This window comes from Salvelinus fontinalis, chromosome 4, assembly GCF_029448725.1.
Source record: "Salvelinus fontinalis isolate EN_2023a chromosome 4, ASM2944872v1, whole genome shotgun sequence".
Classification (NCBI taxonomy): Eukaryota; Metazoa; Chordata; class Actinopteri; order Salmoniformes; family Salmonidae; genus Salvelinus; species Salvelinus fontinalis.
The window spans coordinates 31,171,129-31,197,741 of record NC_074668.1 but is presented as its reverse complement, the minus strand read 5'-3'; the positions used below and the strand labels follow the sequence as shown (position 1 = coordinate 31,197,741).

The 26,613-nt window shown below is 42.5% G+C and overlaps 1 protein-coding gene across 1 annotated transcript; it reads right to left on the bottom strand.

Moving 5' to 3' along the window:
• Positions 1-6,667: 6,667 nt before the first annotated feature.
• LOC129853518 (alpha-1A adrenergic receptor-like) lies at positions 6,668-26,117 on the bottom strand. The gene is made up of 3 exons (XM_055919647.1): positions 25,896-26,117; positions 14,036-15,762; positions 6,668-8,032 (listed from the first exon to the last, which is right to left on the bottom strand). Exons 2-3 carry the CDS (start codon positions 14,937-14,939, stop codon positions 7,482-7,484), a joined length of 1,455 nt encoding a protein of 484 aa, XP_055775622.1. The 5' UTR covers positions 14,940-15,762; positions 25,896-26,117; the 3' UTR covers positions 6,668-7,481.
• Between the last annotated feature and the right edge of the window lie 496 nt (positions 26,118-26,613).

Sequence of the window (26,613 nt, the reverse complement as noted above, 5' to 3'; positions counted from 1 at the left end):
GATGTGTCTCTTTAACAATTATTGTCTAATAACAATTATTGTGCTAGCAGATACTGTCTTAGTTTTGGTAGTCATAAAATACTGTACATACATACCGGTAAATAAACACAAAAAATATGTATAAATGAAAATGTCAGGAATCTCATGTTCCCATTGTAATAACTACTATTTCAATTCAATGTTACATTTAAACCAGTAAGTATAAATCACTGTTTTAAATCTTAAGGTGAATAGTCAATGTTCTTCACTGTAGTAGTTTGCTGTTCATTAGATTTGTCTTGAATGGCGAAGATGCTTGAAGATGACGACCCCCATGTACTTTACCACAAACAACTACAGTATATCACAAAAGTGAGTACACCCCTCACATTTTTGTAAATATTCCAGTATATCTTTTCATGTGACAACACTGAAGAAATGACACTTTGCTACAATGTAAAGTAGTGAGTGTACAGCTTGTATAACAGTATAAATTTGCTGTCCCCTCAAAATAACTCAACACACAGCCATTAATGTCTAAACTGCTGGCAACAAAAGTGAGTACACCCCTAAGTGAAAATGTCCAAATTGGGCCCAATTAGCCATTTTCCCTCCCCGGTGTCATGTGACTCGTTAGTGTTACAAGGTCTCAGGTGTGAAAGGGGAGCAGGTGTGATAAATTTGGTGTCATCGCTCTCACACTCCCTCATACTGACTGGTTACTGGAAGTTCAACATGGCACCCCATGGCAAAGAACTCTCTGAGGATCTGGAAAAAAAGAATTGTTGCTCTACATAAAGATGGCCTGGGCTATAAGAAGATTGCCAAGACCCTGAAACTGAGCTGCAGCACGGTGGCCAAGACCATACAGCGGTTTAACTGGACAGGTTCCACTCAGAACAGGCTTCGCCATGGTCGACCAAAGAAGTTGAGTGCACATGCTCAGCGTCATACCCAGAGGTTGTCTTTGGGAAATAGACGTATGAGTGCTGCCAGCATTGCTGCAGAGGTTGAAGGGGTGGGGGGTCAGCCTGTCAGTGCTCAGACCATACGCCGTACACTGCATCAAACTGGTCTGCATGGCTGTCGTCCCAGAAGGAAGCCTCTTCTAAAGATGATGCAGAAGAAAGCCCTCAAACAGTTTGCTGAAGACAAGCAGACTAAGGACATGGATTACTGGAACCATGTCCTGTGGTCTGATGAGACCAAGATAAACTTATTTGGTTCAGATGGTGTCAAGCGTGTGTGGCGGCAACCAGGTGAGGAGTACAAAGACAAGTGTGTCTTGCCTACAGTCAAGCATGGTGGTGAGGGCGTCATGGTCTGGGGCTGCATGAGTGCTGCCGGCACTGGGGAGCTACAGTTCATTGAGGGAACCATGAATGCCAACATGTACTGTGACATACTGAAGCAGAGCATGATCCCCTCCCTTCGGTGACTGGGCCGCATGGCAGTATTCCAACATGATAACGACCCCAAACACACCTCCAAGATGACCACTGCCTTGCTAAAGAATCTGAGGGTAAAGGTGATGGACTGGCCAAGCATGTCTCCAGACCTAAACCCTATTGAGCATCTGTGGGGCATCCTCAAACGGAAGGTGGAGGAGGGCAAGGTCTCTAACATCCACCAGCTCCGTGATGTCGTCATGGAGGAGTGGAAGAGGACTCCAGTGGCAACCTGGGAAGCTCTGGTGAACTCCATGCCCAAGAGGGTTAAGGCAGTGCTGGAAAATGATGGTGGCCACACAAAATATTGACACTTTGGGCCCAATTTGGACATTTTCACTTAGGGGTGTACTCACTTTTGTTGCCAGCAGTTTAGACATTAATGGCTGTGTGTTGAGTTATTTTGAGGGGACAGCAAATTTACACTGTTATACAAGCTGTACACTCACTACTTTACATTGGAGCAAAGTGTCATTTCTTCAGTGTTGTCACATGAAAAGATATACTCGAATATTTACAAAAATGTGAGGGGTGTACTCACTTTTGTGATATACTGTAATTTGCTAAGTTCGCCGTATTTTACAGTGCTCTCCGTTACTCATTTTTTGTTTGGCATTCGCACAGTATACATGATCCCAATTTTAGCTCCAAGACGGCAGCAATAAAAATAAAATAATTAAAAGTAAATTGTGCTGATTTATAGGCACATTGAACCATGTCGTGCTCCGTAGTTTGAAAAGTCTATGGATAGTGTTCAAAACAAAGACACATATCTGATTTCCTCCGTCACCATTCTTTTGATAATTCATGTACTTGAATTTTACACTGAGTGTATAAAACATTAGGAACACCTCTTTCCATGACAGACTGACCAGGTGAATCCAGGAAAAAACTCCCTCATTGAGGTCAGTTGTTAAATCCACTTCAATCAGTGTAAATGAAGGGGAAGAGGCAGGTGAAATAGGGATTTTTAAGCCTTGAGACAATTGAGATATGGATTGTGTACGTCTGCCTTTCAGAGGGTGAATGGCCAAGACAAAAGTTTGAAGTGCCTTTGAACAGGGTATGGTAGTACGTGCCAGGCGCACCGGTTTGAGTGTCAAGAACTGCAACAATGTTGGGTTTCCGATGTGTGTCAAGAATGGTCCACCACCCAAAGGACATCCAGCCAACTTGACACAACTGTGGGAAGCATTGGAGTCAACATGGGCCAGCATCCCTGTGGAACGCTTTCAACACCTTGCCCCGATGAATTGATGCTGTTCTGGGGTCAAAAGGGGGTGCAACTCAATATTAGGAAGGTGTTCCTAATGTTTTGTACACTCATTGTATGTATTACCTAATAACCTCTGAGATCTTGGAGTTGCAGAAATTATGTCGATTTTTTTTATTATTGTAGGCTACAGGCAAGCACTAGGTGGAGACAGTCTGCTTTGTATGGTCAGGGTTGGCTCTTTCTCCCTTTCTCCAGGCTCCTTTCCTATGAGAGACACAGTGGTGAGAAAGATGGGGGTAATGAATCCTGGCAACATGTAGAATTAGTCCACAAGAAGCATCATGATTATCCTGAACCATGCCCCATGGCATCAGTGGTATCTTAGCAGTTGTCCAATTATGACTGAATCTAGTTATGACTTGCCTTGTTAAATTAAGGTAAAATAAAATACATTTGAGGGCACACTAATTGATAGTGGAGTGGAGAAGGGAGAGCATTGGGTCGATCAATCCACCCCTTTTCATGAGAGCTTCTGAAAACAAACAGTGTAGAAGAACTCTAGAAGAAGCTCCAGGGGATCCTTTACAGGACCATGTTGAGTCATCATCAGTGTCTTCACTCTTAGAAAAAAATGTGCTATCTAGAACCAAAAAGGTTTGTTCAGCTGTCTCCATAGGAGAACCCTTTGAAGACCCCTTTTGGTTCCAGGTAGAACTCTTTCCTCTGTGGAATGGGGACACCCTTTTTTCTAAAAGTGTTCCTAGAAAACAGTGAGAATATGACAGTCACTAATAGGGAGCTATTATTATGATTATGTTCCCATTCTGCTCACTCTCTCTGAGTCTCTCTGTGAGAGAAAATGAATGAGCAGCATCTTTGCCCTTGTGGGAACTTTGTATCAACGTATTTCTATGGAAGTCTAGCCTTCATATGTCACCAGCACGTCACATTGGGCTGAGTCAAGAACAAAGTCAGTCATTGCAACAGAAGATTTTTTGTATTTTTCCACTGATCCCTTTTCAGCCAAAGCTCTATTGCATTTCAAAGACTGTAGATTAGAACATTAAAATAGAGTAGCAGGGGGGTGTGGCGTAGAGAGATGCAGTATCTTTCTCAGTTGTTCTTTAAAAAAATCTATTTGACTGACGATACTGGTGAGATGTTACCTCCATGACTAATTTATCTTTCTTTAGAAACTACAGCAAGAGCATCTACCTGGGAACGGTGTCTACTCGGTACTGATAGTAATCCCACACTCCACCCGGCACAGCCAGAAGAGGACTGGCCACCCCTCATAGCCTGGTTCCTCTCTAGGTTTCTTCCTAGGTTCTGGCCTTTCTAGGGAGTTTTTCCTAGCCACCGTGCTTCTACAACTGCATTGCTTGCTGTTTGGGGTTTTAGGCTGGGTTTCTATACAGCACTTTGAGATATCAGCTGATGTAAGGGCTTTATAAATAAATTTGATTTGATAGTACATTTTTACAGTACCCACAACTTTTCTATGATGCTATTACATGATCTGAAAAAAGCTACTGTGTGCCTTTAATAAAACTAATGCAGGTTTAATTGAATTGGACTTCCCTTTGTATCTCTTGTATCTCTGTCTCTCTGACTCTCTCTCTCCTAATTACCCCCCCCCCCCCCATACTCCCGATCACTCATCAATACTATCTGTGGTTTGATGACCAGAGCCAATATTCTCTCGATGATGTCAGTACTGAGACAGTATGACTCACAGAGGGGCATAGTCGTGTCAGCCAATGTCAAGTATTTCTGGCCACTCCCCTCAGGAAAGCATGTCCACTTGGCTATCAAGACTTGCTGGAGATACGCTGTATCAGAGGGATTATATTTTATATTTCATCTTTATTTAACCAGGTAGGCTAGTTGAGTTCTCATTTACATCTGTGACCTGGCCAAGATAAAGCAAAGCAGTGCAACACAAACAACAACACAGAGTTACACATGGACTAAACAAACATAGTCAATAACACAATATAAAAAAATCTATATACAGTGTGTGCAAATGAGGTAAGATTAGGGAGGTAAGGCAATAAATAGGCCGTAGTGGCGAAATAATTACAATTTAGCAATTAAACACTGGAGTGATAGATGTGCAGAAGATGAATGTGCAAGTAGAGATACTGGGGTGCAAAGGAGCAAAGAATAATAACAAACAAAATAACAATATGGGTATGAGGTAGTTGGATGGGCTATTTACAGATGGGCTATGTACAGGTGCAATGATCTGTGAGCTGCTCTGACAGCTGATGTTTAAAGTTAGTGAGGGAGATATGAGTCTCCAGCTTCAGTGATTTTTGCAATTCGTTCCAGTCATTGGCAACAGAGAACTGGAAGGAAAGGAGGCCGAAGGAGGAACAGGCTTTGGGGGTGACCAGTGAAATATACCTGCTGGAGCTGGTGCTGCTATGGTGACTAGTGAGCTGAGATAAGGCGGGGCTTTACCTAGCAAAGACTTATAGATGACCTGGAGCCAGTGGGTTTGGCGACGATTATGAAGCGAGGGCCAGCCAACGAGAGCATACAGGTCGCAGTGGCAGGTAGTATATGGGGCTTTGGTGACAAAACGGATGGCACTGTGATACACTGCATCCAATTTGCTGAGTAGAGTGTTGGAGGCTATTTTGTAAATGACATCGCCGAAGTCAAGAATCGGTAGGATGATCAGCTTTACGAGGGCATGTTTGGCCGCATGAGTGAAGGATGCTTTGTTGCGAAATAGGATTTAGTTTTGGATTGGAGATGCTTAACATGAGTCTGGAAGGAGAGTTTAAAGTCTAACCAAGACACCTAGGTATTTGTAGTTGTCCACATATTCTGAGTCAGAACCGTCCAGAGTAGTGATGCTGGACGGGCGGGCAGGTGCGGGCAGCGATCGGTTGAAGAGCAAGCATTTAGTTTTACTTGCATTTAAGAGCAGTTGGAGGCCACGGAAGGAGAGTTGTATGACATTGAAGCTCGTCTGGAGGTTAGTTAACACAGTGTCCAAAGAAGGGCCAGAAGTGTACAGAATGGTGTCGTCTGCGTAGAGGTGGATCACAGAATCACCAGCAGCAAGAGCGACATCATTGATGTATACAGAGAAAAGAGTCGGCCCGAGAATTGAACCCTGTGGCACCCCCATAGAGACTGCCAGAGGTCCGGACAACAGGCCCTCCGATTTGACACACTGAACTCTGTCTGAGAAGTAGTTGGTGAACCAGGCGAGGCAGTCATTTGAGAAACCAAGGCTGTTGAGTCTGCCGATAAGAATGTGGTGATTGACAGAGTCGAAAGCCTTGGCCAGGTTCATGAATACGGCTGCACAGTTTTGTTTTTTATCGATGGCGGTTATGATATCATTTAGGACCTTGAGCGTGGCTAAGGTGCACCCATGACCAGCTCGGAAACCAGATTGCATAGCGAAGAAGGTACGGTGGGATTCAAAATAGTTGGTGATCTGTTTGTTAACTTGGCTTTCAAAGACCTTAGAAAGGCAGGGTAGAATAGATATAGGTCTGTAGCAGTTTGGGTCTAGAGTGTCTCCCCCTTTGAAGAAGGGGATGACCACGGCAGCTTTCCAATCTTTGGGTATCTCAGACGATACGAAAGTCAATCAATACTCTCTGCTCTCCATATCCTGTTCACTACTCGTTGTTTTTCCTTGATGTAAGTCACAGATAAGCCGATGCAAAGATTATTGTGCCCACACTGTGGCCAGTGCATATCCATGCAATTACTTATATTTGTGTGCTTGTGCGTGTAAGTGCATATGGATGCAATCTGCAAATAGCTCATTTCTTACTTGTTCATGGTGGATTTAGAGGTTTAGGGAGCAGTTATGAGGTCAAAACCCATGAAACGATCCCTCAGAAATCCACAGGAAGAAGTTAATCTTCTATCTGGCAGAGGAAAGGGGTATCATGGGAATGTTGGAGTACAAAGTATTATTGTCCATGCATGTTTATGAAACGTGTGTTCATGAAATTACTGAGAATGAAAGAAAAACTGAGAATATCTCATATTCTTTTTATTGGAGTACGTGACATGGAATGACAGTATCCTCCTGGGTTCCTGCCTGCTTTAGACACAGTCATATACACTATTCTCACAACAGGAAAAGAGCTTGGTAAATGGTAAGACACTGGGAGAAAGGTAATCATTTTGAACAATATATGAGGTTACCATCAATAACCTATGTACAGACTTGACCTGTTAAAACTTGTAAACATTACCCGAGGAACAAACCATTTGGCTCTTTTATGAAATACCTTCACAAACCCCAATATCTTCTCAGGAATATCTGGAATAAATAATACATATATTGATATAACTAAAGTGTAGGTCCCAGTAAAATGACAGATCTCCCTGTGAAAAACCGGGAGGGGGAAATAGTTTGCTCTTAGCATAGTAATTTGGACTGTTTTTCTTTACTATTTAAATCAACTGAATAGTAAAGTGTGAAGAGTGGCAAAGACTGCCCGAGAGAATGTGCACGGGGGGAATTCATGTTCAAGTCTTAAAAAGTAGAAACATCTCAAGGTAAAACCTTGGTTTAGTGTACAAAAACAAACTTTTCTTCAGTCATTAATTCAAATCCACTGGCATTGTGTAACTGCAGTCAGAATATTACAAATATTAAAATATTCCCACCATCTCCTCCAGCTATTATTATTATTCCATCCTTGTAAACTCCACTGGCATAGACATGTATTCACTATTCACTTCAGTTTCCTTTAATAGTGCTGGACCTTGAGGGTGGATCATTGTTAGGGTTAAGAGTGAGGAGCTACAGTACATTCATACCAGAGACGATCCAAATCACTTATTATCTCTGGTTATACAGCCTCTCCATTTTCACACAAAGACAGCTGGTGGATCTTAATGATGGGCAGGGTCCCGTGTGGAGGGGGCTGGGGATGGCTGGGCCCCTGGCTGGGCCCCTGGCTGAAGCTCCTGTCTCTGATGCAGCAGCAGGTCTTCAGCAGATTCTTACCGCACAGTTGGACCACCTTAGCCCGTCCTGTCTCTACCGCTGTCCCAGACCCTGCCACGGAGCTTCCAGAGAATACCCTCCACTCCCTGCCATCCCTAGAGGAGGGTGTGCGGGACAGGGCTATGGAGGAGGAGGGGCTGAAGCAGGAGGGGTCCCCTCGGCCATCTAGTCTCAGAGTGAGAGAATGACCCTGAACCTGGGCTGGACCCGGGTGATGAGTGGCTCTGGACTGGGCTCTCAGACAGCGCACTCCCAGAATACTCTGGAAGGCCTTCTTAAACTCCTGGTTGGAACAGGGGTAGATGATAGGGTTGATGCAACTGTTGAAGTAGCCCAGCCAGAAGGTGATCTTGAAAACTGTGTCCGAAGGTCTGTATGCTGGGAATATGGAACCTATAATAGACCACACACACACACACACACACACACACACACACACACACACACACACACACACACACACACACACACACACACACACACACACACACACACACACACACACACACACACACACACACACACACACACACACACACACACAGGGAAGAAAACTGATTATCATACTTGAGCTCTTTATCACAACACAATGCACAACAACAGGTGTTTAACCCATATTGTTATTTCAGAGTCTTTGTTGATGATATGACTATGCAAATCAAGATATCAACATGAGATAATAAGAAACAATTAGAGGAACATATTTTCATTAAGATTTTGTGCCATACTTTATAACATTCCTAATATATCTAAATCCAATCAGGGTTAATGTTGATCACGTGTGAAAGAAGCAGATACTTTGTACACACTCAACAGAAGAGCCAAAGACTGTGTTGAGAAAAACACATTTATTTCCACTTGGGTTCAATTTATAGTTTTATCATATTTCTAGAGCTACCAATGTCAAGGTATTTGTTGTAATAAAATTGCCTTCATAAATCATGCTGCTTCTGATTAGAGGGACTAATGTGAGAAAGTGTGAGAGTGTGTGAGCTGCACACTTCATAGTGCAGTAGAGGAAATGGTTTAAGATACACATTACATGCAGACTTTTACAGTTGTTTAAAGTACTACTAGTACTTAAGTAGTTTTGGGGTGTATCTGTACTTTACTATTTATATTTTTGACAACTTTTACTTCACTACATTCCTAAAGAAAATAACGTAGTTTTACTTTGTATATTTTCCCTGACACCCAAAAGTACTTGTTACATTTAGAATGCTTAGCAGGACAGGAAAATGGTCCAATTCACGCACTTATCAAGAGAACATCCCTGGTCAGCCCTACATAAATGCTTAGTTTGTAAATTATGTCTGAGTGTTGGAGTGTGCCTCTGGCTATCCATAGTTTTTTTAATGAATCATTGTGCCATCTGGTTTTCTTAATACAGTATAAGGAATATGATAATTATTTATAATTTTACTTTGAATAATTAACTATATTTGAGCAATAACATCTACTTTTGATACAAAGTATATTTCAAATCAAATACTTTTAGACTTTTACTCAAGTAATATTTTAGTGGGTGACTCACTTTTATTTGAGTCATTTTCTATTAAGGTATCTTTACTTTTACTCAAGTATGACAATTGGGTACTTTTTACACCACTGGACTTTTCACACCAAATGCTTGACACACTAAAATAATTAAATGGCTGAGGTCTTGGATAGCCTTGAAATTGAGCATCTATCTTCAAAGGCAGGATGGGATGAGCTGTCTTGTGAAATTCTTTATTGGAGAGGCCGTCGGAGACAAAAATGAAAAATGACAGCGTGATGTGGAGATGGATAGAGAGGGAGAGAGATTGAGGAGAGAGAGGAGGTAGTTTGAGCGATATGATTCTGTGCTAAGCACATCTCAGATGACTCCTACTGTGCAACGAGCAACAATAATTATATTACTCTGCTTGTGACTGAATTCATACATTTTGGAGCCTAAAACCTCCTAAGGGGGAACTTGATTGGTATTTGGTATTTTATTAGGATCCCCATTAGCTGTTGTAATAGAAGCAGCTATTCTTCCTGGGGTCCACACAAAACATAAAATATGAAATAATACAGAATATTAATGGAAAAGAACAGCTCGAGGACAGAACTACATACATTTAAGATTGTCGTTACTCAAGTAGCCTCATTTGTCTATAAAATGTTGAACCCATAAAAAGACAGTGATGCAAAACATGCTTTTTAAAGAAAACAGAGGTTATATAGTGATGTATAGCAAAGGAAAACAAGATAGATTGAGCAATAAATAATGGATGACCAATAGATATGTGCTTACTTCCCAAGAGAGACGTTTCCATACTGTACATCCAGGAAGACAAGGATATAAACTACTGCTATAGTACTGTAGATCATCATCAGAGCCACCACCACCACAAAATATGATTCATATTGTTGATAATGATTTAAGATAAGAATACCAAAGATACATGGCTGGCACCATAGCAACTACTGACTAACAACCACAGCACCAGCAGGAAGGGTGCAAAATACCACTACCCTTGTGAACACGTGAGCAAACCGTTGCTATGCTCTTGGTCATGCCTTCAGAAACGGCTCCTGGAATGTCAAGAAGAAAAAAGAACAAACCAGTCTCAAAATAAACACACTGCCAAGACAGTGATATCCCTCCTTAACCTTTTGACCCTCTCAAATCCCCACAAGGGTTCGTTTATAAAGCCTGTCCCAATAAAACAAGCAAACAGAAATAACCATCCCCGGCCTAACACAATCAATCTTAAATGGAAAATCGTTATATTTAACAGGATAATAATAGATAACATTGTGACATGTTGTCCTTGATGCCTTCATGGTTTTGTTAGAAAGGGCAGCCAGCCATGGTTAGGGGGTAGAATAACCACCAAGAAGACCCAGCCCTCTGTTGCGCTTGCTATATTTATGAGCATGAGAGCGTATAATAAATCTGAACCCTGAGGGGTTAGGAAGTCCGGAGTTGAACAGTTACATATTTTTTAAACACTTGATTTGTATTTCATTCCCACATTCTTCCTATACTAAAATTATGAAACTAACTAGCAGTGAGTGTAGTACACATTTGTGCTTTTGCTGAACTCCATATTGTTCTTTATTAAACAACCACGAAGGGGACCCGAGGTCGTCCTTCAATAAAAGCAATGATGTGATGACTATCTGTCCTTCCTGCTGTGATCACATTGTTGAGAATGCCTCTATGTGATAAGTGAGTTGCAAGCAAGAGCAATAGATGACAAGCCTGGGGAGGGAGGGAGAGAGGGAGAGAGGGAGAGAGGGAGAGAGAGAGAGAGAGAGAGAGAGAGAGAGAGAGAGAGAGAGAGAGAGAGAGAGAGAGAGAGAGAGAGAGAGAGAGAGAGAGAGAGAGAGAGAGAGAGGCAGAGAAAGAGAGAGCGAGAAAAAAAACAGTTATCTTGTCAAATGCCAGGAAGACTTATTGGCTCAGTGGGGGCTCAAGTGTGTTATTGAAATATGAGCAGCTAACAGGTCCGGCAGCATGTGCTCAGCTCTCAGCAGCAGCATTACCACAGCAGCTCTTTGATCACACTGAGAAGATGACTGGGACAGAGGCTGACTGAAAGGGACTATAAAAACATTGAAAAGGGACTACCCACCCATACTGAGAGTATCTCTGTTATCTGTGGAACCCTATGATGGCTCAGTGCCTGGCTAGCCTAATGCTAGACCAGACCACAGCTTTTACCTGAGTTAGCTGCACTGCATCACTGAGACACCTGACACCCAAATTACAGTAACCCCTCAGTGGCCTTCTGAAAAACCAATTCAAATAACATCCAAACTATTAATTTGAAAAGCACTTAAGGGCTGGCTGGATAACAAATCAATAAGAGTGTCTGAAAATGAAAAATGAACTGGAAATGAATTAATAATGTCAATGTATACTGAACAAAAATGTAAACGCACATGCAACAATTTCAAAGATTTTACTTAGTTACAGTTCATGAGGAAATCAGTCAATTGAAATAAATTCATTAGGCCATAATCTATGGATATCATATGACTGGGAATAGAGATATGCATCTGCTGGTCACAGATACCTTTAAAAAATGGGCCTCACATTGGGCCTCAGGATCTCGTCACGGTATTTCTGTGCATTCAAATTGCCATCGATAAAATGCAATTGTGCTTGTTGTCCGTAGCTTATGCCTGCCCATGTCATAACCCTACCACTACCATGGGGCACTCTGTTCACATCAGCAAACTGTTCACCCACACAACGCCATACACGTGGTCTGCGGTTGTGAGGCTGGTTGGAGGTACTGCCAAATTTTCTAAAATGATGTTGGAGGCGGCTTATGGTAGAGAAATTAACATTCAATTCTCTGGCAACAGCTCTGGTGGGCCTTTCCTGCAGTCAGCATTCCAATTGCATGCTCCCTCAAAACTTCTGTGGCGTTGTGTTATGTGAAAAAACTGCACATTTAGAGTGGCCTTTTATTGTCCCAAGCACAAGGTGCACCTGTGTAATGGCCATGCTGTTAAATCAGCTTCTTGATATGCCACACCTGTCAGCTGGATGGATTATGTTGGCGAAGGAGAAATGTTCACTAACCGGGATATAAACAAATGTTTATATATAAACAAAAAGAGAAATACACTTTTTGTGCTTATGGACAATTTCTGGAATCTTTTATTTCAGCTCATGAAACCAACACTTTACACTTTTTGTTCAGTTTAAATGGGTGTTCCAAAAGTACTCTAGGTCTCTCAGTAGCTCTCTATCACTCTCACTCTTTAATGTGTGAGCTTGCTTGTGTGTGCACACCACAGGAGGTTGGTGGTTCCTTAATTGGGGAGAACAGGCTCGTGGTAATGATTGGAGTGGAATCAGTGGAATGGTATCAATTACATTAAAACATGGTTTCCAGGTGTTTGATGCCCTTCCATTTACTCTGTTCCAGACATTATTATGAGCTGTTCTCCCCTCAGCAGCCTCCTGTGGTGCACGTGTGTGTGTGTGTGTGTGTGTGTGTGTGTGTGTGTGTGTGTGTGTGTGTGTGTGTGTGTGTGTGTGTGTGTGTGTGTGTGTGTGTGTGTGTGTGTGTGTGTGTGTGTGTGTGTGTGTGTGTGTGCGTGCGTGCGTGCGTGCGTGCGTGCGTGCGGGTGGGTGGGTGTGTAGTTCAACTCTCTAATGTAGGATCATTTCTTGAGACTGGTATTTTGGCTTGCCTGAAAATACTCTCAATAATTTCTACACAAAAGTGTTCTTTCATAATATGAAATAGTGAGGATGATAATATTGCCTATTCTGAAACTTTCATCGATCAGTTTTATTTTTTAAATAATACTGACTCTATTCAAAGCTTGTGTTAACATCAGAAAACGCTTACGGCAATTATACCTGTCTTTCAACATTTTGTATGGTCTGAAATAAAAGCTACTGAAATTACTTTATTTTATTAGTTACACATGAAATACCACATTGTTAGTACGTGTATTCATATACTCACAAAAAAATAGTATGGTAGTTAAATGATATTTCAAAGCAGTCGTGTACGAAAGGTAATGTCATGCCCTGACCTTAGAGAGCCTTTATGTCTCTATTTTGGTTTGGTCAGGGTGTGATTTGGGGTGGGCATTCTATGTTCTGATTTCTATGTTTTTGTATTTCTATGTGTTGGCCGGGTATGGTTCTCAATCAGGGACAGCTGTCTATCGTTGTCTCTGATTGGGAATCATACTTAGGTAGCCTTTTCCTCTTTTGTCATTGTGGGAAGTTGACTTTGTTAGGGGCATTATAGCCCAAGTTAAGCTTCACGGTCGTTTCTATGTTTATTGTTTTGTTGACGACATCATTATAATAAAAGTATGTCCGCTCACCACGCTGCACCTTGGTCTTCCTTGAACGACGGTCGTGACAGGTAAAATAACAACAGGATGAGGAGGAGATTGAAGTGTTGCATGTGTACACTTTCTGATACGACATTTGACTTATTTCAGATTGTTTTAATTTGGCATCAATAAAAGGAAATCTTTGCAGATGCAGCCCATTACTGATTAATGGAAGAATAGCACATAGATCAATATAATTTTTTACATTATCCACATCCAACAACCTCACATAACATAAAATAACTTATTTATTACACATGTAAATAAAGTTGTTCTACTTCTATGGTTGATACCGTATGACATAAGAAAGGTATGCATGATATGGCACCAGAGACTGTTGTGAAAATCTATTTTGGGAGTCATCCAACACTCTCCTCCTCACCCTCCCTCCGGCCAACAGCCATCTCTGCAATACATTTGAATTACAAAACCTCATAAATTCTTTTGACAAGTATAGATACAAGAGGGGGTGGCATTAACAGCATGACATGGTAGCTGTGGAGCATGGTCTACAAGGTAAGGAGCCTGGGTACAATGGGTAACACTCACCTATGGGCAGAACCAGGAAGAAAGGGAGCCAGCAGAGCACAAAGCAGCCAACCACAATGCCCAGGGTCTTGGCGGCCTTCTTTTCTCTGGAGAACTTCAGGAGACGCAGGGCGAAGTGTGTGCGGCTGTGCAGGGCCTCGTCCTCAGACACGGCCATGTTGCCGCGGTGGATCCTCAGCGTGACGCTCTCTGAATCTGACTTGTCTGTTTTGTGCCCCTCTCTCAGGCCCTGGCTCTCCTGGCGGGCCACCACATACACCCTACAGTACATAGACAGTATGATGGCCAGCGGGAGGTAAAAGGAGCCCACAGCAGAGAAGATGGCGTAGGCAGGCTCCTCTGTGATCTTACAGATAGACTCGTCTTCTGGAGCCGGCTCTTTCCAGCCAAACAGAGGGCCAATGGAGATGGTGACGGACAGAGCCCACAGGCCAACCAGGGCAAGCAGTGCCCTGCGCTCTGTCACGATGGCTGGGTAGCGCAGCGGGTAGCTGACCCCGATGTAGCGGTCCACTGAGATCACACACAGGCTCATGATGGAGGCTGTGCAGCACAGCACGTCCACCGCTGCCCACACATTGCAGAAGGGCCTTCCGAACACCCAGTACCCTAGGATCTCAAAGGTGGCAGAGAAGGGCAGAACGATGGAGCTCAGTAGGAGGTCTGCCACCGCTAGGTTGACGATGAAGTAGTGTGTGACTGTTCGTAGGTGTCGATGACAGACCACCGACAAGATAACCAGGATGTTCCCAAAAACCCCACATACAATAATTGTCCCAAGTATCAGTCCCAGCACGACAGCCTTGACCACATTGAGCTCTGGGACAAACGCCTGGCTGCAGTTGGAGCAGTTTTGTGTTGGATGCTCTGGGGTCATGTTCATGTTATCTGCTATAGGAACCATCTGTTCTCTAAAAAGTATTGATACACTGTCCTGCCCTGTACTGAACAGTAGACTGACAGACAAACTGCAGACAGTTAAGTTTGCTGAGAGAAGACAAAGACATCAGAGCACTTTCCTGAGAGCCATTCAAATAATGATCACATTAAGTCTGTCATGTCAAAGCTTCATTTGACTCATGTTGTCTTAATCTAATGGGCAATTACAATTAATCAAAAATAGAAAGCTATGGGCTTGTTTAAAACACTGATAGAGACAAGCATTGTGTATGCAGAGGAACGCTTTTTAACAAACAAAAGCTAATCCATCTTGAGATTATCCTTGATGTTAAACCACAAGTTATAATACAGCTGGAGACCTAAAATATATTTGATGGAGTGTGGAGTTGACTCTGACAGTCTGACCTATCAGAGGAGTATTTGGTTACTGAGGATCATTATCATAGGCATAGGTTCTGGGGTCCCTCTCTTTGATTTTCCCAATAGCTAGATCAAAGTGAACAAGTGCAAGTCTGTATCATATCAAAATGTTGAATAGTGGGAAGAGGAAGTGAAGCATATGCAATCTGTAAAAGTGTCAATGCGAGTAGTTTGGTTTTAGTTTGGTCCAGTCCAACTGGAAGTGAATACTGAACGATGTCCTCCCTGTTAAAGCTTGAGCTCCAGACCAGACCCCTTGCCAGGGTAGGAGGTAGGGGGGTTAATACAGGTGAAAAAACAGGCCAGTCCCAGGGTAAAGTCTGTCCAAGTCTTCTGAATGTTGGGACAACCTCAGTCTGGACGTGGATGAGTTCAGTAGTCACTGTGTGTCTGTGGCGTGACTCCCCCTGTAACAAAGAGATACAGCCACAGTGATGCTTTGCTCGAGTAAGGAAAAGTGTAAGCTGGTTTGACATCCAACACCCACAAAAGATCTCATGCAAAATCAACTCTCATCAGACAAGTGCATCTTATAAAAATGTTCAGACAGCCACATTTTGCATTCTGCAGCATGTTTCAATATCATTAGCTGTTCAAAAAACTGTCTCATATCCATCGCCATTGTATGGGAGCGAGAGCATGTCTCAGGAACGCCCTCTCCTCTGGCTGATCAATGGAGCTGTGGCCTTATTTTGTTGTTATTGATTGGACATGTTGGTTGAAGAATACAGAGGCAGATCCAGCCATGGACACGAGTGACCAATAAAGTGCAATAAAGCCCACAGGGGCACGTACCCCCTCAGATTTGTCCTGTTTGAAAATTATTGTTTTGTTACATTTTTTTGTTTTTGTTTCTTTGTAATACTACTAGCCACCCAGCAATTGTATGAAGTTGGCTTTATCTAGCCCAGATTGAGAACCTATCTCACAACCTCAATTAGCTACCAAGAAGGCATTACAGGCTATCAATCAAGTTAGAGTAGCTAGCTTGTCTATCTTAGCTGGCATGCCTGCTGGCAAGGTTGGTAGAAAAGCAAGTAATAACTAAATGTACTGAATAAAACTCACATTCCTTTCAATCTTTTACCCAGATTTTATCAGCAATGCAGAGTATATTTTGTTTCTTTAAAAAAAGAAACACCGGTCAGGAGGATAGAGACAGATCAAGAGGTAGGCTTAGATATGCAAAACGTCAGTACAGAGACAAAGTGGTGTCGCAATTCAACGGCTCAGACAAGACGTATTTGGCAGGGAATCCAGACAATCACGGATTACAAAGGGAAAACCACCCACGTAGCGAACACCGACGTCTTGCCCCCGGACAAGCTAAACACTTTGCCCGCTTTGAGGATAACACCACCCTCAAGGACTGTGGGCTCTCATTCTCAGTAGCCAACGTGAGTAAGACATTTTAGATTGTTAACCCTCGCAAACCTGCCGGCCGAGACGACATCCCAAGCCGCGTCCTCAGAGCTTGCGCGGACCAGCTGGCTGGTGTGTTTATCGACATATTCAATCTCTCCCTATGCCAGTCTTCTGTCCCCACTTGCTTCAAGATGTCCACCATTGTTCCTGTACCCAAGAAAGCAAAGGTAACTGAACTAAATGACTATCGCCCTGTAGCACTCACTTCTGTCATCATGAAGTGCTTTGAGAGACCAGTCAAGGATCACTCAACACACGTGCTTCGTTTGTAAATGATGTCTGAGTGTTGGAGTGTGCCCCTGGCTATCCGTAAATGAAAATATAAAAACAATAAAATGTTGCAGTCTAGTTTGCTTAATATAAGGAATTTGAAATTATTTATAATTTTACTGTTGATAAGTATATTTGAGCAATTACATTTACTTTTGATACTTAAGTATATTTAAAACCAAATACTTTTTGACTTTTGCTCAAGTAGTATTATTTACATACACCTTAGCCAAATACATTTAAACTCAATTTTTCACAATTCCTGACATTTAATCCTGGTAAAAATTCTCTGTTTTAGGTCAGTTAGGATCACCACTTTATTTTAAGAATGTGAAATGTCAGAATAATAGTAGAGAAAATGATTTATTTCAGCTTTTATTTCTTTCATCACATTCCCAGTGGGTCAGAAGTTTACATACACTCAAGTAGTATTTCGTAGCATTGCCTTTAAATAGTTTAACTTGGGTCAAACGTTTCAGGTAGCCTTCCACAAGCTCCCCACAATAAGTTGGGTGAATTTTGGCCTGTTCCTCCTGACAGAGCTAGTGTAACTGAGTCAGGTTTGTAGGCCTCCTTGCTCGCACACGCTTTTTCAGTTCTGCTCACACATTTTCTATAGGATTGAAGTCAGGGCTTTGTGATGGCCACTCCAATACTTGGGGTCATTGTCCATTTGGAAGACCCATTTGCGACCAAGCATTAACTTCCTGACTGATGTCTTGAGCTCCTGCAGTCCCTCCTGCAGCAAAGAACCCCCACAACATGATGCTGCCACACCCATGCTTCACGGTTGGGATGGTGTTCTTTGGCTTGCAAGCCTCCCCCTTTTTCCTCCAAACATAACGATGGTCATTACGGCCAAACAGTTCTGTTTTTGTTTCATCAGACCAGAGGACATTTCTCCAAAAAGTACGATCTTTGTCCCCATGTGCAGTTACAAACCGTAGTCTGGCTTTTTTATGGTGGTTTGGGAGCAGTGGCTTCTTCCTTACTGAGCGGCCTTTCAGGTTATGTCAATACAGGACTCGTTTTACTGTGGATATAGATACTTTTGTACCTGTTTCCTACAGCATCTTCACAAGGTCCTTTGCTGTTGTTCTGGGATTGATTTGAACTTTTCGCACCAAAGTATGTTCATCTCTTGGAGACAGAACGCGTCTCCTTGCTGAGTGGTATGACGGCTACGTGGTTCCATGGTGTTTATACTTGCATACTATTGTTTGTACAGATGAACGTGGTACCTTCAGGCGTTTGGAAATTGCTCCCAAGGATGAACCAGACTTGTGGTGGTCTACAATTATTTTCTTCTGAGGTCTTGGCTGATTGATTCAAGGAATTTCCAAAGCTGTTTACAGGCACAGTCAACTTAGTGTATGTAAACTTCTGACCCACTGGAATTGTGATACAGTGAATTATAAATGAAATAATCTGTCTGTAAACAATTTTGTGAAAAATATCTTGTGTCAAGTAGATGTCCTAACCGACTTGCCAAAACTGTAGTTTGTTATTGTCACGCCCTGACCATAGAGAGCTTTTTATTCTCTATGTTGGTTAGGTCGGGGTGTGATTAAGGGTGGGTTATCTAGGTGAATTATATTTCTATGTTGGCCTGGTATGGTCCCCAATCAGAGGCAGCTGTTTATCGTTGTCTCTGATTGGGGATCATATTTAGGTAGCCATTTCCCCATTGTGCTTTGTGGGATCTTGACTATGTATATTTGCCTGTGTTCACTTTTATTAGCGTCACGTTTCGTTTGTTCGCTTTATTATTTTTGTTCTTTGAGTTTTTTCTCTTCCTATTAAAAGAGATGGAAACATACCACGCTGCATCTTGGTCCACTCTTTTCGACGATCGTAACAGAAGATCCCACCACAAACGGACCAAGCAGCATGGCCAGGAGGAGCAGGTATCCTGGGCCTGGGGGGATATCCAGGAGATAAAGACATCCTGGACTTGGGAGGAGATAATGGCAGGAGACAAAAGCCTTCCATGGAAGCAGACACAAGTGGTGAAGGAAGGACAATGACGACACCGGGGTTCACGGCCACGGCGGAAGCCCGAGAGGCAGCCTCCAATTTTTTTGAGGGGGGGGGGGCTGGCAGGGTGGTTGGCGGAACTAGGTTTTGAACCAGAGCCAACTCCCCGTACTCACCGTAAGGATCGTGTGACCGTTCAGGCACCATGTTATGCGGTGATACGCGCTGTATCCCCAGTGCACCTTCACAGCCCAGTGCGTTCTGTGCCAGCTTCCCGCACATGCCAGGCTAAAGTGAGCATCCAGCCAGGACGGGTTGTGCCAGCTCTACGCTCTAGACCTCCAGTGCGCCTCCACAGTCCAGTACGTCCTGTGCCTCCTCCCCGCACTCGCCCTGAGGTGCGTGTCATCAGCCCGGTGCCACCTGTACCGGTCCCACGCATCAGGCCTCCAGTGCGCCTCCACAGTCCAGTACGTCCTGTGCCTCCTCCCCGCACTCGCCCTGAGGTGCGTGTCATCTGCCCGGTGCCACCTGGGGGTTCCCAGTCCGGAGCCTCCGGCGACGAACCACGGTCCGGAGTCCCCGGCGACGAACCACGGTCCGGAGTCCCCGGCGACAATCTACGGTCCGGTTCCTCCGGCGACGATCCACGGCCCGGAGCCCCCGGTGGCAATCCACGGTCCGGAGCATCCGGCGACGATTCACGGTCCGGTTCTTCCGGCGACAACCGACGGTCCGAATCTTCCGGCGACGACTCACGGTCCGGTTCCTCCTGAGATGACTCACGGTCCGGTTCTTCCGGCAACAAGCCACGGTCCGGTTTCTGCGATGACGTGTCCACGAGCGGAGTGGGTACTTCGCCCCGCGCCGGAGCCGTCCCCGACGGTAGATGCCCACCCGGACCCTCCCCTATTGAGTCAGGTTTTGCAGCCTTAGTCCGCACCTTTGGGGGGGGGGGGGGGGGTACTGTCATGACCTGACCATAGAGAGCTTTTTATTCTCTATGTTGGTTAGGTCGGGGTGTGATTAAGGGTGGGTTATCTAGGTGAATTATATTTCTATGTTGGCCTGGTATGGTTCCCAATCAGAGGCAGCTGTTTATCGTTGTCTCTGATTGGGGTTCATATTTAGGTAGCCATTTCCCCATTGTGCTTTGTGGGATCTTGACTATGTATAGTTGCCTGTGTTCACTATTATTAGCTTCACGTTTCGTTTGTTCGCTTTATTGTTTTTGTTCTTTGAGTTTTTTCTTTTCCTATTAAAAGAGATGGAAACATACCACGCTGCATCTTGGTCCACTCTTTTCGACGATCGTGACAGTTATCAAGATATTTTTGGAGTGATTGAAAAATTAGTTTTATTGACTCCAACCTAAGTGTATGTAAAATTCTGACTTCAACTGTATATACACTAACTTTTGAAAGTTTGGGATCACATAGAAATGTCCTTGTTTTGAAAGAATCAAAAAATGTTGTCCATTTAAAATAACATCAAATTGATCAGAAATACAGTGTAGACATTGGTAATGTTGTAAATGACTATTGTAGCAGGAAACGGCAAAATTTTAATGGAATATCTACAGTTGAAGTCGGAAGTTTACATACCCTTAGGTTGGAGTCATTAAAACAAGTTTTTCAACCACACACAAATTTGATGAACTGACTTGTTGGAAAGGTGGCATCCTATGGCAGTGCCACATTGAAAGTCACTGAGCTCTTCAGTAAGGCCCTTCTTCTGCCAATGTTTGTCTATGGAGATTGCATGGCTGTGTGCTTGATGATACACTCGTCAGCAACGGGTATGGCTGAAATAGCCGAATCCAATCATTTGAAAGGGTGTCCACATACAGTACCAGTCAAAAGTTTGAACACACCTACTCATTTAAGGGTTTTTCTTTATTTTGACTATTTTCTACATTGTAGAATAATAGCGAAAACATCAACACTATGAAATAACACGTATGGAATCATGTCGTAACTAAAGTGTTAAACAAATCAAAATATATTTTATATTTGAGATTCTTCAAAGTAGCCACCCTTTTCCTTGATGACAGCTGGGCATACTCTTGGCATTCTCTCAACCAGCTTCATGAGGTAGTCACCTGGAATGCATTTCAATTAAGAGGTGTGCCCTGTTAAAAGTTAATTTGTGGAATTTCTTTCCTTCTTAATGCATTTGAGCCAATCAGCTGTGTTGTGACAAGGTAGGGCTGGTATACAGAAGATAGCCCTATTTGGTAAAATGCCAAATCCATATGAAGATAATTGCTTGGGCCAAGAAACACGGGCAATGGACAATTAGACTATTTAAAATCTGTCCTTTGGTCTGATGTGTGCAAATTTGCAATTTTTGGTTCCAACCGCCGTGTCTTTGTGAGACACAGAGTAGGTAAACGGATGATCTCCAAACGTGTGGTTCCCATGGTGAAGCATGGAGGAGGGGGTGTGATGGTGTGGGGGTGCTTTGCTGGTTACACTGTGATTTATTTAGAATTCAAGGCACACTTAACCAGCATGGCTACCACAGCATTCTGCAGCGACATGCCTTCCCAACTGGTTTGCGCTTAGTGGGACTATAATTTGGTTTCAACAAGACAATGACCCAACACACCTCCAGGCTATGTAAGGGCTATTTGACCAAGAAGGAGAGTGATGGAGTGCTGCATCAGATGACCTGGCCACCACAATCACCCAACATCAACCCAATTGAGATGGAAAAGCAGCCAACAAGTGCTCAGCATATGTGGGAACTCCTTCAAGACTGTTGGAAAAGCATTCCTCATGAAGCTGGTTGAGAGAATTTCAAGTGTGTGTAACAGTTTAACTTTAGTCCGTCCCCTCGCCCCAACCCGGGCGTGAACCAGGGACCCTCTGCACACATCAACAACAGTCACCCACGAAGCATCGTTACCCATCCGCTATTAGCGCGCTCCACCGCTAACTAGCTAGCCATTTCACATCGGTTACATGTGCAAAGCTGTCATCAAGGCAAAGGGTGGCTACTTTGAAGAATATAAAATCTGAAATATATTTTGATTTGTTTAACACTTTTTTGGTTAATACATGATTCCATATATATTATTTCATAGTTTTGATGTCTTCACTATTATTCTGCAATGTAGAAAATAGTAAAAATAAAGAAAACCCCTTGAGTGAGTAGGTGTCCAAACTTTTGACTGGTACTGTATATGTGCATATATAGTGTATTTCAATATCAGTGACAACCTTTTATAAACACATTATCTTTGAAATGCTTTAATCCTTGACTTCATCAATCTCTATCCCATGTCCATGTAAATCAATGTGGGATAATCAATACATCACATTGTGACAACTGTAAGCCATGTTGATTACGATCTGGATTCTAATGCTGTACTGTTCATGTTTAACTCCTCACACTGCACCATATTGTATGGCATCAATTTACTTGCTTTTGGTTTTACTCGCACTTGTCTTTTATAATTACCAGAATGCACTGTTAAATAATGGCAGTCTATGCGAAATATTTAGCATTTAGAATTTTTTTGTTTTTATCCAGATTTACTAAGCTTTCGTCACGCTTTTTTTCAGTTACCCACTGGTCACAGACTCCAATTCAACGTCTATTCCATGTTGGTTCAACGAAATTTCATTGAAATGATGTGGAAACCTTGTTGATTCAATCCGTGTGTGCCCAGTGGGAAGGGATAAAAGACTAAAAACAAAGCTAAAACATAAAACTGTTCCATCACAATAACAGCCTTACTCTTTCTTCTAACCTTTCTTTTACATTTGTATTCTCTCGTCCTGAATTTAATTATCTTTTGAAAGAAAAACAGATGCAGAATTTGCACCTGCTGCAAACGCTTAGCAAATATGTCCCTTTATCTCAATTTATCTGTGTAGACTAAGAATAGAAGAGAAAATTGGATTTGATTGTTGACTTTAATAACGTCAAAAATCTTAAGACATGCCGTGCTAGATCCTTTTATATAATTAATCTTGACTTTGATATATGGCGGAAATGCAACAATCTTTCTGGCTGTCTCTCCTGTTTCAAAACAAACTTTCACAATGTCTCACATAAAATGCCCACTGTCTCGCTGCTCAGTGGCAATTGGTACGTGGACGTCATCTATGGAATATGGTTTTGATAAAATGCCTGACGTTGACAACAGAGTAGAATACTAAAAGTGGAGGGAAACAGCCCTAGTGGATTTATATTGGGTTATGATAAGCAGCTTTGACTGAGAAGATGACATTAGAAGTTAATCTGATTGCAGCTCTTAGACTATATGTCCATCAGTGTCAAGGTTTATGTATTCTAACCAAACCCCCTCTCTTGCACTTTGCACGCATCCTATCCATTAGACCTGCCATGCAGAATAGGTGAGCAGGGGCGGACTAGCCATGTGGCATTTCAGGCAAGTGCCAGATGGGCTGGTCCATTTTTAGGCCAGTGGGCATGTCTAACTTGTCTCTTTTTTTGCGCAATGTGATCATTATTTGGCTAATAATAGGTACCTCAAGAAAAAAAATGAGCTGATGTGTTAGAAATGCCAGGGACAATTTCTGGTCCCAGAGCTGATACAATGGGTGGGAAAAACGCAGATGTGTGTTGATGGTTCTAAAGTATTACTTAGTCCGCTACTGTCCTCCCTCAATATCTCCTCTGTCACATTATTAACCACAGTGTGACCTTTCCTCTGTGCCCCACTGAGTCCTGCTCCACACTGGCTGAGCAGCTGCCGAAGCAGCCTGGTGGACTCCTGTGTGCAGTCAGCTGCTATCCACATTCACACCTCCAACCAGCTCCTGCCTGTGCTGTGCTGCTGGAGCTAACACTGGGATGGTGCAGCCATATTACTCACAGTATGGTTATAACACACAACAGCACTTGGCTTGTGTCCTACAGATGTAGAATATTAATTTGATCACCCTGTTGCAGGAGAACTGTCCAGCAACACAGGAAATGTAAAATATGTAGTGTACTTGAGGTTTAAAAAAGCTTCTAAAGTTTGCAATTTCCACTTTGAAATTTCAGACTTGATTTGCATTTACAAAAAATATGTCAACCCCTACAAACATGTCCATTAATTATAATCCACATAATAATTCACATTTCCTGTTGGTGCAGGATTATTTTCCTGCTGTAGGAAACTGGCTCAAATTAAAATGCTACATCTGTAGCAGGATGAGAGTGCTCATTTGCTTTAAGGGCAATATAGGGTGCTAAGACTGTATCTGATTCTCAGCCACTGAAGTGTGTGGAACAAATTAAAAACAGCCCCTGACAAAGTTATGACATTTGTTAGTTCATTTCTCCAGAATAATCAACAATGACAGTTGCATCATTGTCACCCATGAAACCTCAGTTGTCCTCAGCCTAGTGCCCTGTAGGCAACATCTGGATGTTAGATATTAGGTGCATACCAGACTCAGGTGCACAGGTCTCCTGAAATGTCTCAATAAATTACCACAAACCCAAACTGCAAACACACTGTACTAAAATCAAGAAAACAGGGATCGTTTGAGTCTAGCAAGCTGCACAAACAGTCAAGATAAGTCATGGATGGTTAAAGGCAAGCATTACATTAAGCCTGAAACATTGTGTCTGCATAACTGCAATCGTGACTGCCCCTACAGCAACATCCATTCTGTCCAAGATTACATTACAAATACTGGTACGCTTTAATGAACAGCCATCACATAGTATGGGGCTGCTCAGCTATCACATGGCATGGGGTGGCAGGTAGCCTAACGGTTAGAGCGGTGAGCCAGTAACTGAAAGGTCACTAGTTTGAATACCCAAGCTGATAAGGTGAAAAATCTGTCGATATGTGCTTGAGCAAGGCACTTTAACAGTTGATCATAGCAGACCCATAATTGTGACCCCACTCTCTCCGAGGGTGTATCGCAGGGAGTTGGGATATGCAATAAAACACATTTCCAATTTGCATGTGTTGAATACACACTTGTACCCGTGTGAAATAGGACAAATATAAGCACCCACCAAATGATTAGTATGGTTGTATTCACTGTCCCTTACCAGTAGCTCTAATGCTCAATAGTCACACTGTTTGTTTTTCACGTACATTATTGGACTAGACCTATTTCAGCTCAATTCTATGAAATAAAACTAGGAAGGAAGCAAATTAATACAGTATGTGTGAAAAAAATGCATCAAAGAAATAGAATACACAATTTGTAAGAACATACCATTTCCTCTGCAAAGAAAGAAAGATAGTAAGAAAGGAAGACATAGAAGCCATAGCCTAACAAATAACGGGTTCTCCTTACTGCTCTTCGAGGCTAATGTAAAGTGCAATGCAATAAACAATTAAACATATTATTTCAGGTATCGTTACTAGCCTACTGCAGGATACTGTCATTGTACACATTTTAACTACACAAGCCATGCTCTGCAAAAGCAGCGGATATCTAACGATGATTATGCTATTTGACCACTATTGAAAACGACAAAGTTTATGAAAATGCAGATATTTATGATGAACTGTAGACACTAGAATGAACCGTTTTCATTCTGTACAAAATAAGAAGAATGGGAGAATGAAAAAGTCGAGTAGATATTCGAGCTTTTGTCCGTGACTGTGATTCTCATAAATGGAACCGTGTTCAATATACCTGGGTGTAATTTTACCCCCAAATTAGACTATCCTACATTTAATCTCTTTAGCCTATTATTCCAATGCAGCCCCGCGTACAAGTAGCCTATGCAATGCAAGCAAACGTTAATAACATATCTGTAGACAATCAACCAAAATATATTGCAATAAATGAGTTAACCTACTTCTTCAAAAAACTTAAACTCGATCCCATTGACAAAGGCAATCAATAAAACATTTTTACCGGACCGGCATGCTACTCACCTAACTCTTTATCCTTGTACGGATGGTTTGAACATCAACAAATGTCAAGTATACGGTAAAGCAAAAAGGAATATGAAAAAGAGGTATTGTTAGGTGTAATCATGGTGTAATGACTGCGGGCTTATGTGATGTGCTCCGCTATCTTGACCGAGGTGAGGCATCTGATATTAACGCAGATAGCCAAGTGCGCTCCTAATGGAAAGCCCTGGGATCCCGCATTACAAGTGCTGCTCTTCAAGAGCATTAACTCCTTGAAACGATGACTACGGAATTAGTCATTGCTACCATCACCCCTTCACTCCCCTGCCTCCGCATAGGCTTCATTATAACTTATACCTCTCTTTCCTTCATCAGATTAGCATCCCTTTGCGTCATCACTATTTATACAGAACTTTTGATTTCCCCAGCAATATAAACAGGGTGGCGGCACAGCAATGTTCCATGGTTTCCAGAAAAGAATGGTTCATTATAACGCGATCAAACTAAGGAATATAATAAAACAGATTTGGAGAGCCTGTTTAGTCGTTTATTCCTTAATTAATTGCTGTACAGTTATGTTTCTTTAAACTCAAAACTATTGAGGTGGAAGGTCCATAAAGAAGAAATAAAGTTATACAAAATGCCTAAAGCTCTCCCCCTGTTTGTAATGCTAAAATAAATATGCCTGCAGGTCTTTTAGTTTGTAAATGTAATTTCACTCGCTGCACAATTAACTTAA